Source organism: Chiloscyllium plagiosum, unplaced genomic scaffold, assembly GCF_037043375.1.
Source record: "Chiloscyllium plagiosum isolate Xiang-an unplaced genomic scaffold, Cpla_swu_hap1 HiC_scaffold_5, whole genome shotgun sequence".
Classification (NCBI taxonomy): Eukaryota; Metazoa; Chordata; class Chondrichthyes; order Orectolobiformes; family Hemiscylliidae; genus Chiloscyllium; species Chiloscyllium plagiosum.
Genome location: NW_028270143.1, coordinates 68,220,670 through 68,235,751, shown reverse-complemented (window position 1 = coordinate 68,235,751; position 15,082 = coordinate 68,220,670). Strand labels below are relative to the sequence as shown.

The window sequence follows — 15,082 nt, the reverse complement described above, 5'->3', positions numbered from 1 at the left end:
AAGACTCTGGTGCGGCCGCATCTGGAGTATTGTGTGCAGTTTTGGTCGCCATACTATAGGAAGGATGTGGAGGCACTGGAACGGGTGCAGAGGAGGTTTACCAGGATGTTGCCTGGTATGGTAGAAAGATCGTATGAGGAAAGGCTGAGGCACTTGGGGTTGTTTTCATTGGAGAAAAGAAGGTTTAGGGGTGACTTGATAGAGGTGTACAAGATGATTAGGGGTTTAGATAGGGTCGACAGTGAGAATCTTTTTCCACGTATGGAGTCAGCTATTACAAGGGGGCATAGCTTTAAATTAAGGGGGGGTAGGTATAGGACAGATGTTAGGGGTAGGTTCTTTACTCAGCGAGTCGTGAGTTCATGGAATGCCCTGCCAGTAGCAGTGGTGGACTCTCCCTCATTATGGGCATTTAAGTGGGCATTGGATAGGCATATGGAGGATAGTGGGCTAGTGTAGGTTAGGTGGGCTTGGATCGGCGCAACATCGAGGGCCGAAGGGCCTGTACTGCGCTGTATTCTTCTATGTTCTATGTTCTATATAGAATCAGCGAACTCTTACACAAGATTTAAGATTAGAAATTAAAAATTTCAATGAAGGATGTTAAAAGATATAAATTAGAATTGGTGTTAATTAAACATAATGATAAATTGGGAGGGTGCAATTGAAGTTATTTCTATTTTGTGTCTCTGGGGAAATAACCCTCATCAAACACAATGTGATCTCAAAGGCTGAAAACATGGGACTCCATATGTAGTTTGTTAAGTACTAGTTACTCCTAGTAGGATTCTTTCCTAATGTAATTGATTGAAAATAAATGGAATAAAATAGATATCAAATATTTGTGGGTAGTGAAGGATAATTATTTCACTCTGTAAGACTGAACTATAACACTGGTGTGCTGCACTTTGCATTGGATAATGGCTAAACTACCCCTTCACACTAACATATGCTTAATGTACATCTCAATTAGACTTTATCATTTTATTAATTCATCTCTTATAACATTGTCTACTGCCAAAACTATTATCAGAATTTTGAAGATATTAGTATAATAGACAGGTGTACTGAACATTACTTTAAGACACTAAACAATGTCTACTTCAGTCAGGCTTTGCCCTTACTTGTTTCAGCACAGGAATTGACCCCTGGCACCTAGTTTACACACATAAGCCAATGCTCTACAACTACTCTTCCAATGTACCTATCGCAACTGCTCAGCAAAATATCAAATACCATTTTGTATCCGGTTCCTGAAATATCTTATGCAAATAATATCAGGTCTCTACATGTAAAATATAACTGATTTACATAGATTGTTGCATTCACTGATTGGATGTTATTTTAATTACTGACTTACGAGCAAAAATAAATCATGACAATATTTAATAATGGGAAAAATGGGTCAACTTGACAAGCATATGGTATAGATTTATTTTTTTGATCAAGCATTAACATATACAATGCATTGTCTGACAAAATTGCAAATTGATGCAAAACCTTACATTGTCTTTGATGGGCATTGATTAATTTCTCCCGCAGATAACCTGGTTACAAATGGAGTTTAGAATGATCAAATGTGCCACATAACACAGCCCATCTTGTTTATCTTTCCCTGATGTTGTAAGGTAGCCTTGGAAACATATGCAGTTTGTTTCCATTCTATTGTGAGGACTTCCTTCAGTGAACAGATGTACAAGGCACGCTTGAGTTCTGTACCTGGTTGAAAGGCCCAACTGCACCTGACCAGACAGAGGCACATGAGCTGCAGTCATCACATAGCCGGTGCCGGAGATAACAGCTCATCCCTTGTTTGCAATTATCACTTTCTCCAATCGCCACAACTGTTGGGTGGTGTATTTGTTGCATGGTCTCAGAAACAAGTCTTTGCTTGGTCCATTCTTTATTGCCTCAATGCACTTGCCGGTAAAAACATGGATAATTTCTCCACTCTACAAAGAAAAAAACAAAGTATTAACTTAGATCTTTTAAGAAACTCATGCTCCTGTTATGTAACTGTTAGCAATCTAATGAATCAACTCAATATGTCTTAAGATTTATACTTCTCTTCTTATATTTCTCTATAGGAACTATAAACAGTAGCCATTGAGTCAGTGTAATTTAATTACATTGACTGCAAGAGGAGAAAAATCAGCTAATGTATGGGATTGAATCAGCCCAATGTAGGTCTAGTCAGAGAACCGGCAGGAGACCCCCATCAGCTGCATGGGGGAGCCCCATTAGTTACAGACACTTGGGGATCACCATCAGGTCTATTCCCAGTGGCAGACATCCTGTCCATCATGAGGCACCAGCCAATGCAGGACCATCGTTGTCATCAAAAGGGGAAGCAACTATTGGAAATCCATCTACTAGAGGCTCAGGATCAGAGATCAACCCCAGGCCAAAGATGAGCATGAGCAAGTTGGGGGTACTGGGGTCATAGAAGGGGTACAGGGCAAGGACAAGAATTTGCTTTCAGAGGAGACCTCCCAACCATAACATCCTCCTCCTTCTTGATGCCTAATTATCAGGGACTGAGTTTAGGTAAAAACAATGACTGCAGATGCTGGAAAACAGATTCTGGATTAGTGGTGCTGGTAAAGCACAGCAGTTCAGGCAGCATCCGAGGAGCAGTAAAATCGACGTTTCGGGCAAAAGCCCTTCATCAGGAATACTCCAAACTGATTTTAACCTAGCCATAGTGAAGGAGTAGTGACATAGTCCCAAAACACTATGACATGTGGCTTGGAGAGGAACTGGTGACATTTCTAAGCATGTGATACCATTGTCTGTCTTGGTCATAGAGGTTACAGGTTTCAAAAGTGTTGTTAAATGAGCCTTTGTGAGTTACTGCTGCTCAGGTACCTTCTGCATAATGAAAAGGCGACTAGCAGTAAGGGCTGTCCCCTCAATTAGACACCCATCCTTTAAACACACTGGGGCCTACCTAACTGTAAAAAAAATTACATTCACTCGTGTATTTATTGAATTTATTTCCTATATTTACCCAGCAATTTATATATTCAGTTTTGTATTCACGTCTCTACATCAGCATTTGATTTTATCTAGTTTAAGATATTTTAAAAACTAAAGAATTAAACCATAAGCCATCAAGCAAAACACAAGCATCCACATGATATAATATAGATTACCCCTGATAATGTAAAGCTGTTTTTAGTTATAAGTGCATTATTTATTAATTTTAATGAAACAACATAAATAACAGTGAATTAAGAGCTTAGTGGTAAAAATGTGAATTAGCACATCTGTTAATGGTGCAGAGAGGAAGAAGTGATAAGCGTTTCAACCAAAGGGCAAAAGCTATTATATAAATTATCACACTTCTTACATTGAATTTTAAATACTTATAATGAAAGTAGTTACACAGCTATGAGGAAAAGCAAAGGACTAAGTAGATACTCTACCAAAGAACTGACATACAAACTAGGAACGGGAATAGGCTATTCAGTCCTTTGAGTCTGCTGTGTGATTCAATGCGATTTTGGCTGATCCTGTATCTCAAGGCCATATTCCTACATTTTCCCCATATCTGTGATGCCTTTAAAAATCTGAAAATATATATTATAATTTTCTTGAATATGTTCAGTGACTGGTCTCCACGGCCATCTGTGGTAGAAATCTCCACAGGTTCACGATTGGTGAAGAAATTTCTCGTAATCTCAACCCCATATCCTGAGTCGGTGATCCCCTACTTCTAGACACAGATTAGATGACTGAATGGCTTCTTCTTTTGCTCCATCATTCAGTGAATCTCTGATTTCAATGAAGTAAATTGGAATTCAAAGGAATAGATGATAGAGGCGTAGAAAATGGGAGTAGCATTAGTCTATTCAGCTCTTTGAGACTGTTCCTCCATTCAATATGATCAATGTTGATCACACAACTCAGTAACCTATTGCCACTTTCTCACCATAACCTTGATCCCTCTAGCCTTCAGAACTACATATAACTCTTTCTTGAAAATATTCAATGTTTTGGCCTCAAATAATTTGTGTGGCAGAGAATTCCACAGGCTTACCACTCTCTGGGTGAAAAGGTGTCTCCTCATCTCAGTCTTAAATGGCCTACCCCATGTCCTTAAACTGTGACCCCTGTTCTGGATTTGCCAGTCATCAGGATATTCCTTCCTGTATTTGACCTTGTTTAATCCTGTTAGAATTTTATAGATTTCCATGCAATTACTCATCATTCTTCTAAATTCCAGTGAATATAGTCCTCATCTGATCTTTCTTCACATGTCAGCCCTGCCACCCCAGGAATCAGCCTCTATTTTTGCATATGATCTCTCTATATGCCGATGAATTGTTTGAAACAGACAAACCTTCTGCACATCCCACTGCTGTTGTGATTCCAGTCTGTTCCCTCTGCAATTCTGCAATATGACTTGTTCATTATTGACATCAATGCAAAATTGCACCATGGCACCAAACCGGATTTCTCTTATATTATTATATTCAAAATGCTGTGTGAGAAAGAACAAGATCACATTTGTTAACAGAGATTTCACTGCATTTAACAGAGATTCATTATAATTGTATGTAAGTGACAGTGAAATAAGTCAGGGTGATACTCATGCACTAAGGCAAGGCTTTGATTAAAGTAAGTATTACATTAAAGAAACTGTATAATTAATTGATTCTTCTTTATAGACTCAAATCTTAATTGTCCTATTTTAAACCAAACAAAATGCGTAAGTTTCAACTGTCTGACAGAGAATTAAACAATAAATGGCTGACAGATTTTCCCAAGTGAAAGTTAACATTTAGATTATTTGCCTCAATTAATGAATTGCCTTACACCAAAGAGATCAACAACTGTTTAACTTCATTAAGCAAGCCAAATTTCACCTTGCTTTTCGTACCCAATACTTAATGAATAGCAGATCCAATTTGACTCAATATTTAAACACAGCAGCAAGATGCTATTAATTGCTTGTACAAAGTAGTAGCATGTTTTATATGTAGCAGTGATATATACATGAAGCATTATGTATGTAGACATTACTTGATTCCCATGGCCACTGCATTGAGTAAGTGCTACAGGATATCCACCTGTACTCCATTTGGTCTCATAACTTGCACAATAGCCTGTGCCGACATTATAGAGCTGGAAGCAAAAAGAAAGTACACAGAATGAGGATATTTCTAATTAGTTAGCAAGTTTTGAGAAGATTTGTAGATCACGTTGAGGTTCTGGATGTAGGTTTGCTCGCAGAGCTGGAAGGTTCATTTTCAGGCGTTTCATCACCATACTAGGTAATATCTTCAGTGAGCCACCATATGAAGCACTGGTGGTGTAGCCCACTTTCAGTTTCCTTTGGTTGGTGTTTCCATTTCCTGTGGTGACATCATTTCCTTTGGTGATGTCATTTCCAGTTTTTTTTCTCAGGGGGTGGTAAATGGCATCCAAGTCAATGTGTTTGCTGATAAAGTCCTGGTTGGAATGCCATGCTTCTAGGAATTCTCGTGCATGTCTCTGTTTGATTTGTCCTAGGATAGATGTCCCAATCCAAGTGGTGTCCTTCCTCATCCATAGTAAGGATACTAGTGAGAGTAGATCATATTGTTTTGTGGCTAGCTGATGTTCATGTATCCTGGTGGCTAGTTTTCTGCGTGTTTGTCCAATGTCATGTATGTTACAGTTCTTGCAAGGTATTTTGTAAATGACATTAGTTTTGCTTGTTGTCTGTATAGGGTCTTTCAAGTTTATTAGCTGCTGTTTTAGTGTGTTGATGGGTTTGTGGGCTACCATGATGCCAAGAGGTCTTAGTAGTCTGGCAGTCATTTCTGAGATGTCCTTGATGCAGGGGAGAGTGGCTCAGGTTTCTGGACGTATTTTGTCTGCTTTTTTGGTTTTGTTGGTCAGAAATTGGCGGACTGTGTTCATTGGGTACCCCTTCTTTTTGAATACACTGTATAGATGATTTTCTTCTGCTCTGCGTGGTTCCTCTGTGCTGCAGTATGTGGTGGCTTGTTAAAATAATGTTCTAATGCAGCTTTGTTTGTAGATATTGGGATGAAAGAACAAGAAATTACATCATCATAGGAAATGATGTCACCATGGGAAAGTGACATTATGAACCCCAGGAAACTCAAACATAAAATAGAAAGCGGGCTACACCACCAGTGCCTCATGCGGAGGCTCACTGAAGATGTTACCTAGTATGGTGATGAAATGTCTGAAAATGAACCTTCCAGCTCAGCAAGCAAACCTACATCCATTTCTAATTAGTATTTTTCCTTCATTTTTGCTCCATGTTATACTTCATGCTACATTTAAATAGGACAACTTAGCAGCAAACTTAGTGAAATGGTTAATTAAATATTCAGCAGGGTATATTTATTTTCTCATAAAATAACTGCATGTTAAATTCAGAAAGCAATCAATTTTCTTCCATGAACGTAACATTTAATATGCCTGTGAGGTAAAAATGAAGGTCCAATAAAGCATATTACAATAAATTGTTATTGAAAATATTTTTGTTTTTGTGCAAATATTTTTATTTTAGATTTCCAGTGTCTGTTGTATCTTGTTTGTATCACCTTAAAAATGGTCTGTTTTTAACAATACTAAATCTTTAATTGAGTAAAACAAAGTAGACAGTTTTACTCAACTGAAACTCATCATTTAAAAAACTAAGAATATCAAGAATTAGAACAAAAAGTTCGATAAAATACCAAAAACCTTTGCCTTGCTGCTCCAAAATATCCAGATTTGTCTTCAGGCAGGTAGAGCTCTGGGTATATGTTCGTCAAAAACCAATGAAAATGCTTACAGCTTAGTCTCTTTCGCAATTGCAGTCGTTCCATACAGTCAGGAACCGCAATCTACCAAAAGAGGAAAAAAGATATATCGGAATTTGACTAAACTGCTTCACGTTGAATATTAAAACGTTCTATTATATGGTGACTATTCTGTGATGCATACCTGGCTTTTATTTAGTATTTAACTCAAGAAACACATCAAGGAATATTTACTTTTCATCAAGCAAAGACTTTTACTAAGTAGTTAAAGTTGAAAGATTTCTTTCAGAAAATTCTATTGTGGTATACACTGCCGGAGCAATATGTGACAGACACCTGGCACAGAATTTTATCTTCATGACAGGGTCTTACCTACTGGTTGGAAAACCAGCAGGAGTCCCATGTCACCTCCAGGCTCGACAGAATTAAGCATTCATCAGACATTGAACTGGGCAGGATCAGGCTTTTCCCAAGACCCTGGGAGCGGAAATCTGATGCTGGAAAATGCATAATATTGACGATTCAATTAAAATCCAGTTTAAGTATTACATTTGATTAGATTCCCTACAGTGTGGAAACAGTCCCACTGGCTCAACCAGTCCCTCCGAAGAGTAACCCACCCAGACCCATCTCCCATGGTACAAATACATCTAACATTATGGGCAATTGTACCATGGCCAATTCACCTGACCTGCACATCTTTGGACTGTGGGAGGAAACCCACACAGACACAGGGAGAATGTGCAAACTCCACACAGACAATCACCCGAGGCTGGAATTGAACCTGGGACCCTAGTGCTGTGAGGCAGCAGTGCTAACCACTGAGCCATCATACCACCCAATTTGAGCTAGTCTAAGTAGCTCAGTTATATTTTAGCAATTATATGCAGTTTAAAAATGGGGGATGAGCTTTAAACATTCTAAACATTTAGTTTAATAGATGTCCATGTGACTATTATTATATGAATTGTTTGATTATTTCATCACAGCTGTTTCATATGGAGATGGGCATGAAATCCAAACACACACTTTCCAGAAACTAAAGTAGGATTCTTTAAGATCGGGGTAAATCTGAATAAGAGTAATCTGAATAGCTCTTACATTACTTGGGGGAGAGGGTGGGGGTTGGGGGGAATTAGTTAGCATAATTGGTTGGATGGTTGGAGTGATATATGAGGCACCGTAACCCTCAGGTTAAACAATTACCAGTCATCTCTCTTGAATGAGAGCACTGTTCTATGGTGTAGTAGGACTATGGTAACATTACTTCTTTACATTACACAGATGCTACATGTTGACACACAATAAATTTCCTTTATAAAACAATATTCACCATAATTCAGAGTTAACAGTAAAAAGTGTGTGTGAAATGTAAAATTGTATCATCACTTCAGCCTACCTTATTATACACATCCCACATTTATTTCAAAAATTTAATGTCTCATTGAGGGGAATTTGATACATGTACTTGAGCATTCTTACGATAACATTAGTAATTTTTGAGTATTTAAAGTATTTATAGTCCCTTATATGTGGCATAATCGATTGGAAACACAATAAACAAATTAAAATACACTAAAAGATTTAATTATGTTATTTACAACCTGTGAGATGAAGGTACAATAGTCTCTTCGACTTAACAAAAAAGGATCTTTATCTCCACATGTTATATGTTCAGGAGAATCGAAAAGTAAATATCTGCCTCTGACTAAAATCAGCAAAAATGTGCATTTCTATTTTATCTTTAATAGAATTAAAAAATTCAACATATATCATAGAAATGTAACCTAAGTTTGTGTGCAAACCAAAAAAGAAAATATTAAGTGTCATAATGACTTTGGTTAAAGAGATAGGTTTTAAGAGGAATTTTAACAGAGTGATGTAGAAAGGTAACTTTGGAAAGAATTCACAAGCACAAGACATATAAGTTGAAGTCACTCTATTTAAAAATGAAAAGACCAATGAAATTTTAAAATAATGGAAAGAAAAATTTGATAAAGGCAAATAATATTAAAGACAGTAAGATCCTCATACTTTTAAAACAATCTTTGAGTCTCTACTCAGTATTCATCAGGCTTTTAGCTGAAGATCAATGCCTGATTCATTTTAATTGTCTGACTGAAAGTTCTAATTTCACAGTTTCTGCACTGGATTTTGGTTTTTCCTTCTTTGAAATGAATTAATAATCATTGAAATACTCACTTATTAGTGAATAAAATGTGACTATTTTCTTTAAAAGACATATATTTATACCGTTTTAATGTGAGGAAATTGAAGTATGATGTTAAAGCTCTGGAAAAAGCAAGGCCAGGAATCTAGGAGCTGTGTGGAGCAATTTCTAGAATCAAGTGTGCACACTCTAGGGAAATATTCAATCACCTGTACTTTAAAATGAACAACACAAACATTACTCCCTGACCTTACTGAGCAGATATGAAGGCATGTCTTGCTTGTAGAAAATCTCCTTGAAGGAATCCAGCCAAACCTCTGCTACACGGACTTTGTTTTTCACCATAGTCTCTTCATATGGTGGGGAATATGGAACATTTTTCCTGTACACATGACCAACTCTGGAGCAGGGCAGAACTTCTACTGAACCACCACAGAGCCAGACCTGTTAGAACAAGTACCATCGAAAATAAACATGAAACTGCTGGATCAGAAAGAGTTGGGCGATTTTTGTTGAAACTTAATCCATTTACATTATATTCCAAAACACAGCAATTGGATCCACATAAATTCCATTATGATTGTATCAGTTCAGCATCATTAGTATGCACAATCAAAAGAAAGCTACAAAACTTGTTTCAGTGTTTAGCAGAACCTTTTAGTTTGGAAACTAAGTGATGGAAAATAAAAAAATATTACTAGCCCTTTAGAGATTATCTAGTATAATCTGAATTTATACCGATACTTAGAAACTATGTTCCCAGTGTAACTACTGGTCCTGAGTTCTGACACTCATTGACCAAGGTGAGCTCTAGGTCAGGCAAAAGAGAGCAAGACTTTGTGCTTTACTGATTAATACATGCCCTAATCCAATTACCTCTAACTCTTGTGTTGCTGCTGTGCTTATACTCGAATAAGTCATAATGAATTTCCTTGAATGCACCCTGAGATGTAACTTATCTTTGGAGCAGGGTGGTGAAGAAGCCTAACAGTATGTTGACCTTCACTGTGAGAAGATTTGAGTACAGGAGCAGGCATGTCTTGCTGCAACTGTGCAGGCTTTGGTGAGATCACACCTGGAGTATTCTGTCTAGCTATCTGAGGAAGGACGTTCTGTCTAGGGAGGGAGAGCAACAAACATCTAGTAGATTGATTCCTGGGATGGCAGGTCTGATATATGAAGAGTGATTGGATCAGCTAGGACTACATTCACTGGAGTTTAGAAGAATAAGGGGCTAATTTTAATTCTAGAAACCTATATAATTCTAACAGGACTAGACAGGGTAAACACAGAAAGGATATTCCCAATGGTGGGGAAGTCCAGAACCAGAGTCCTAGTTTAAGGATATAGGATAGATCATTTAGAACCGATACAAGGAGAAACTTCTTCATGCTGAAGGTAGTGGGCCCGTGGATTTCGCTGCCACGGAAAATGATTGAGACCATAACATTGAATATTTTCAAGGAGGAGTTAGTGTAGTTCCTATGGGTTAAAGGGATGAAAAGGTTTGAGGAGAAAGCAGGGACCAGGTGGTGAGTTAAATTATCAGCCATGATCATATTGAAAAGTGTAGCAGTCTCAAGGAGTCAAATGGTCTGTTCCTGCTTTTTAAAAAATGTTTCTATGTTTGTTGTAGCACAAAATGGGCATTTCCAAACTGAAGGCCCATTCTATTTGTACTTTTCCTTTTGTATCAGGCTACTGATTACCTGTTTGCACTAGACCAATCAAGGCAGACCTCACTGTTTTTCACATAAAATTTGGATCCTTTCCTTTCACCAGAGCAAGCAGAACATAACCTCTGCTAGTAAAGGTCAGCTAGAATGCTCAGTGACCATAATCGGTGTTATTTCCCAGTGGGGCTAATTTTAATTCTAGAACATATAGTAACAGCTCAGCTGAAATAGTTAAGGTAGCACTGAACAGGTTCTCCTTGATCTTAATGGCCCAGTACCACATCACACGATACAGAAACAACAACACCTTACATTTTTACAGCATCTTTAATGTATTCCTAGAAGCATTATAAAATGTACTATGACAGCAATCCACATCAGTCAACCAAATGCCTGGCCAAAGAGGTAGGTTTTAAGAAGACACTTAAAAGAGGAGAGTAAGGTAAAGAGATAAAGGGAGGGAATTCCACAGGTTGGGGTCCAAAGTACTGAACGTTCAGTCACTAATGATGCAGCAATTAAAATTGGGGATGCATCAAAAGCCAGAATTAGAAGAGTGCAGGATACTGTGAAGAGTTCTGCAGCTCATTGAGAACACAGAGATAGGGAGTGATGGAGTAAAAACAGACAAAAGGGATTATTCAACATTAGGACAGAATGATGGCTCAGTAGTTAGCACTGCTGCCTCACAGCGCCAGGGACCCAGGTTCAATCCCAGCTTCGGAGTTTGCGCGTTCTCTGTGTGGGATTCCTCCCAGAGTCCAAAGTTGTGCAGGCCAGTCAATTGGCCAGGCTAAATTGCCTATAGTCTTAGATGCATTAGTGAGAGGGAAATGAGTCAGGGTGGATTGCTCTTTGGAGGGTCCATGTGGACTTGTTTGGCCACACTGTAGGGAATCTAATGTTACAAATAGGTGATCTTAAGGGACCACATGCATATGAAGTTGGAAGCCCATCTTTGGATCAGTTGTGGCTCCAAGGTTGTGAACAAGCTGTTTTAATCTTAGATCATTGCTGTAGAGATAGATAGAGCTGGCACAGCTAAGGAACAGAATTTGGACCCATGGACCAAAAGCAATGGCTTCGATCTTCCCTGCATCCCAGTAGCCCACCACGACCTTCCCAAAGGGAACTAGGGATAGGAAATAAATGCTGGCCCAGCCAGTGACACCCGTTTCTCACACAGTGAATAATTTAAAAAGTTAGAGGGAATTTCTGCTTACTCAGAATGAGGGTCAGACAGTAATCTGGTAATTTAGCAGCAGTGGACAATTAGAGATAGGTAGTGATGGGGTCGAGCTGGATATTATCAATATACATGTGAAAACTAATACTTTGTTCACTTAGGTAACAGTTGGGTGGGGTTTTATTCAGAACAAGTATTCTATTGGCTCTATTGCAGAGTCTACTGAGTTGGGTGAGGCTGAGTGGGACCGCCTGTTCTCAGCTGCTATAAGTTCTGTCTCATTGGGCAATACAGAAACAAGATGAGTTATTCATAGGTCACTCTCTGGTATCTTGTCAATAATGAGATTGCGGATAGACAAAAATGAGTTGTTATAATGAATTTAAAACAGGCAAAAGGGATTAATCATATTCCCATGTTTCACCTCTGGAAAATGCAGGAAGTAGATAAAGAGTTCATCATGAATAAAGTCATTATTATACATAATTGAAGTGATGAAAGAATCTGCTGAGTGGAAAAAAGGAACCAAAGGGCTGATAATTGAATTTACAGCTCCACAGGCCTTTATCGCTGTTTAAAATTCATGCCAGCTTCCGTTCACCTTACTTCATTTCACCATATCAACATGTTTTTCCCTTCCTTTATCCCTTAAGTTTTTAACAATTTTCCCTTCAATGTAACTTGGTGCTCATCCATTCAATGTGGTACGTGAGTTCCAGACTTTTAACATTCTGAGCTAGGAGGTAACTTCTCAATAGTTTAATGAATTCATTACAAATTATTTTAGATATATTTTACAGGCACTTAGTTTTGGACTCCACAAGTGGGAACATCTCTATTCTAACATATCGAACTTCTCAGCAATATAAGAGTATGTATTGGGTCATCTCTCAGTCATCTCTTTTCCCGAGAAAAGAGCCCCATGTTTATGCCTTCTGGCTCTTGCTGGCAACGCATTACTGTGATGGTCTTAAGAGGGTATCTTTCTGATAAGGGTGGAATATGTACAGGAAATATCACATGATACTTGCAACTAAATTTGCCTGCACAATACCACTGGGCCCAAAGTAGCTATTTTCTACATATCTGTTAATATGTCCATCTATACTGCCCGGAACCATTTTCTGCTTTTTTTAAAATATGAGCATACTTGATGTCTTCTAATAAGTTTCACTACAAAATTTTCCAAATCAACTTCCATTACGTACAAGAATAGTATGTGCCTGCCATTTTTTCTCTACGTCTTTACACTTGAGGACTTGGAAAATTCACGCTGTCAGTTTCAAACAAAAAAAAGCCCTATGTGTTTCATATCTGCGGAAATATGACAAATCCCTCTGAAATTCCTAAAATGTATAATTGAAAAGAAAACAAAGCCCTATCTTGCATTTAAATGTGAATTGAGAAATATGAAAATGCAATGACCAGGATGAGAAAGCATATCACAAAGTGAACAAAAAGCATTTGCTTATACGAGATGAAAAGCTGACTGCACTCTTGTAACATGATTGAATAGATTCATTGTGAGAATGGGAGGTTTTCCTTATGTAATAACTAGAATCAATCATTAATATTCAGTTCAACCACTATAAGAGAACTTTCAAGGAAGCAACTTTTTTCTTGAGTATATATGGCACCACTTTACATCATAATAGTGAGTGCAATGCTTTCCAGTTATTATTGGTAGCAGCACTGACCAGATCACATAATGTGGTTATAACTGGGAGGCATTGAAGCTTACAGGCAGATTTATCTGTCTGAGGACCTAAAAATCCATAGATTTGTTTCCTGAGGAGCAGAATCATCTGAAATGATGTAGAATGAAACACCTTACCAGAAATTGTGTGGGATCATGACACTCTCACATCTGACATAAGCAGACAAGGTACAACTTAAGCAACTGCATTATAATTAAATCTGCCTCAGTTCAACCAACCCCTGCTCAGAACTGAATCATGAAAGAAACCAGAAATTGTACTGAATGTGATGCCAAACCATTTGTCTCACTGACTCTAATGAACTTAGGTAAAGTATCAATAAAATCCACTAAAGGAGAATTCTCTTTTTACAACATATGCCAAATATTTAGTTCTATTTTAGCTTCATCAAAAAACTGAACCATGACCCCATCACAGCCTGGATTGTTTCACTCTCAATTCACAATGTACATAGGTTAGTTAATAAACCAGGAGAAAGTGAGGTCTGCAGATGCTGGAGATCAGAGCTGAAAATGTGTTGCTGGAACAGCGCAGCAGGTTAGGCAGCATCCAGGGAACAGGAGAATCGACGTTTTGGGGAAGGGCTTATCCCTGAAACGTCAATTCTCCTGTTCCCTGGATGCTAGTTAATTAACCAGCCTAATTTGTGAGGGTTATTTTTCTACTATCACCACATTTTCTCCACTTTTCTCTTCTGGCTCCATGTCATAAACCTCTAAACCTGACAAAATAATCTTTCCCTAACTATCCAATGGAAACCCTTCAGAATGTTAAAATTCTCTACTAAAACCTCTGAGGCACTCACTTATTTTTGAGCACTTTTATAATTAGAGTAACATTGCTGAATAGAATCACATAATTGTTATGGTGCAGAAGCAGGCCATTCAGCCCATTGTGTCCATACCAGTTCTTTTCCCTAATGCCTATCTCCTACCCTTCCCCCACATCCCACACACCACTTCTATCCAAATAACCACCCAATGCCTTCTTGAATGGTTCATTTGAACCTGCATCCATCACATTTCCATGCAGTACATTTCATAACTTAACTACTTGCTATGTGAAAAGGTTTTGTTTTCTCACATGCTTGCTTTATTTGCACATTATTTTAATCCATGCCCTCTCATTCTTTTTGTTTTATGAGCAGGAACAGCTTCTCCCTGGATACTGTATTCAGCCTTCTCATGATTTTGAAAGCCTATACCAAATCTCCTCTCAGCCTTTTTCTCTCTGAACAGAGCAGTCCCACCTTCTTCAATTTATCCTTATAATTGAAGTGTCTCATTCCGGGACCATTCCTATAAATTGTATCTGCACTCTGTCCAATGCATTCATATCTTTCCTATGATGTGATGCCTATAACGGTACACAGTACTCCAGCTGAGGTCTAACAAATATCTTGCACAAGTTCAACGTCACCTCCTTGCTTTTGTATTCTATGCCCCGATAAAAAAAACAGGGAATACTGGCTTTATTAATTGCTTTATCGACCTGTCCTGCCATTTTCAAAGATCTATGCACACATATACTAGATCTCTCTACACCTGCACCCCCTTTAAGATTGT

General features: G+C 38.1%; 1 protein-coding gene across 5 annotated transcripts in view; it reads right to left on the bottom strand.

The window, feature by feature from the left end:
- Positions 1-273: 273 nt before the first annotated feature.
- The window catches only part of LOC122549931 (polypeptide N-acetylgalactosaminyltransferase 15-like), a 76,154-nt gene continuing 61,345 nt past the window's right edge, over positions 274-15,082 (bottom strand). Inside the window, exons 6-10 of one of the 5 annotated variants that reach the window (XM_087987264.1) lie at positions 9,187-9,381; positions 6,702-6,851; positions 5,002-5,130; positions 4,346-4,486; positions 274-1,952 (exon numbers count right to left, since the gene is read on the bottom strand). In XM_087987264.1, coding sequence (XP_087843390.1) covers positions 1,803-1,952; positions 4,346-4,486; positions 5,002-5,130; positions 6,702-6,851; positions 9,187-9,381 — 765 coding nt within the window. In that variant the 3' untranslated portion in view covers positions 274-1,802. Of the gene's footprint in view, positions 1,953-4,345; positions 4,487-5,001; positions 5,131-6,701; positions 6,852-9,186; positions 9,382-15,082 lie in introns of those variants that run through there. The other 4 variants (XM_043690170.2, XM_087987265.1, XM_043690172.2 and 1 more) reach the window with 4 other exon arrangements.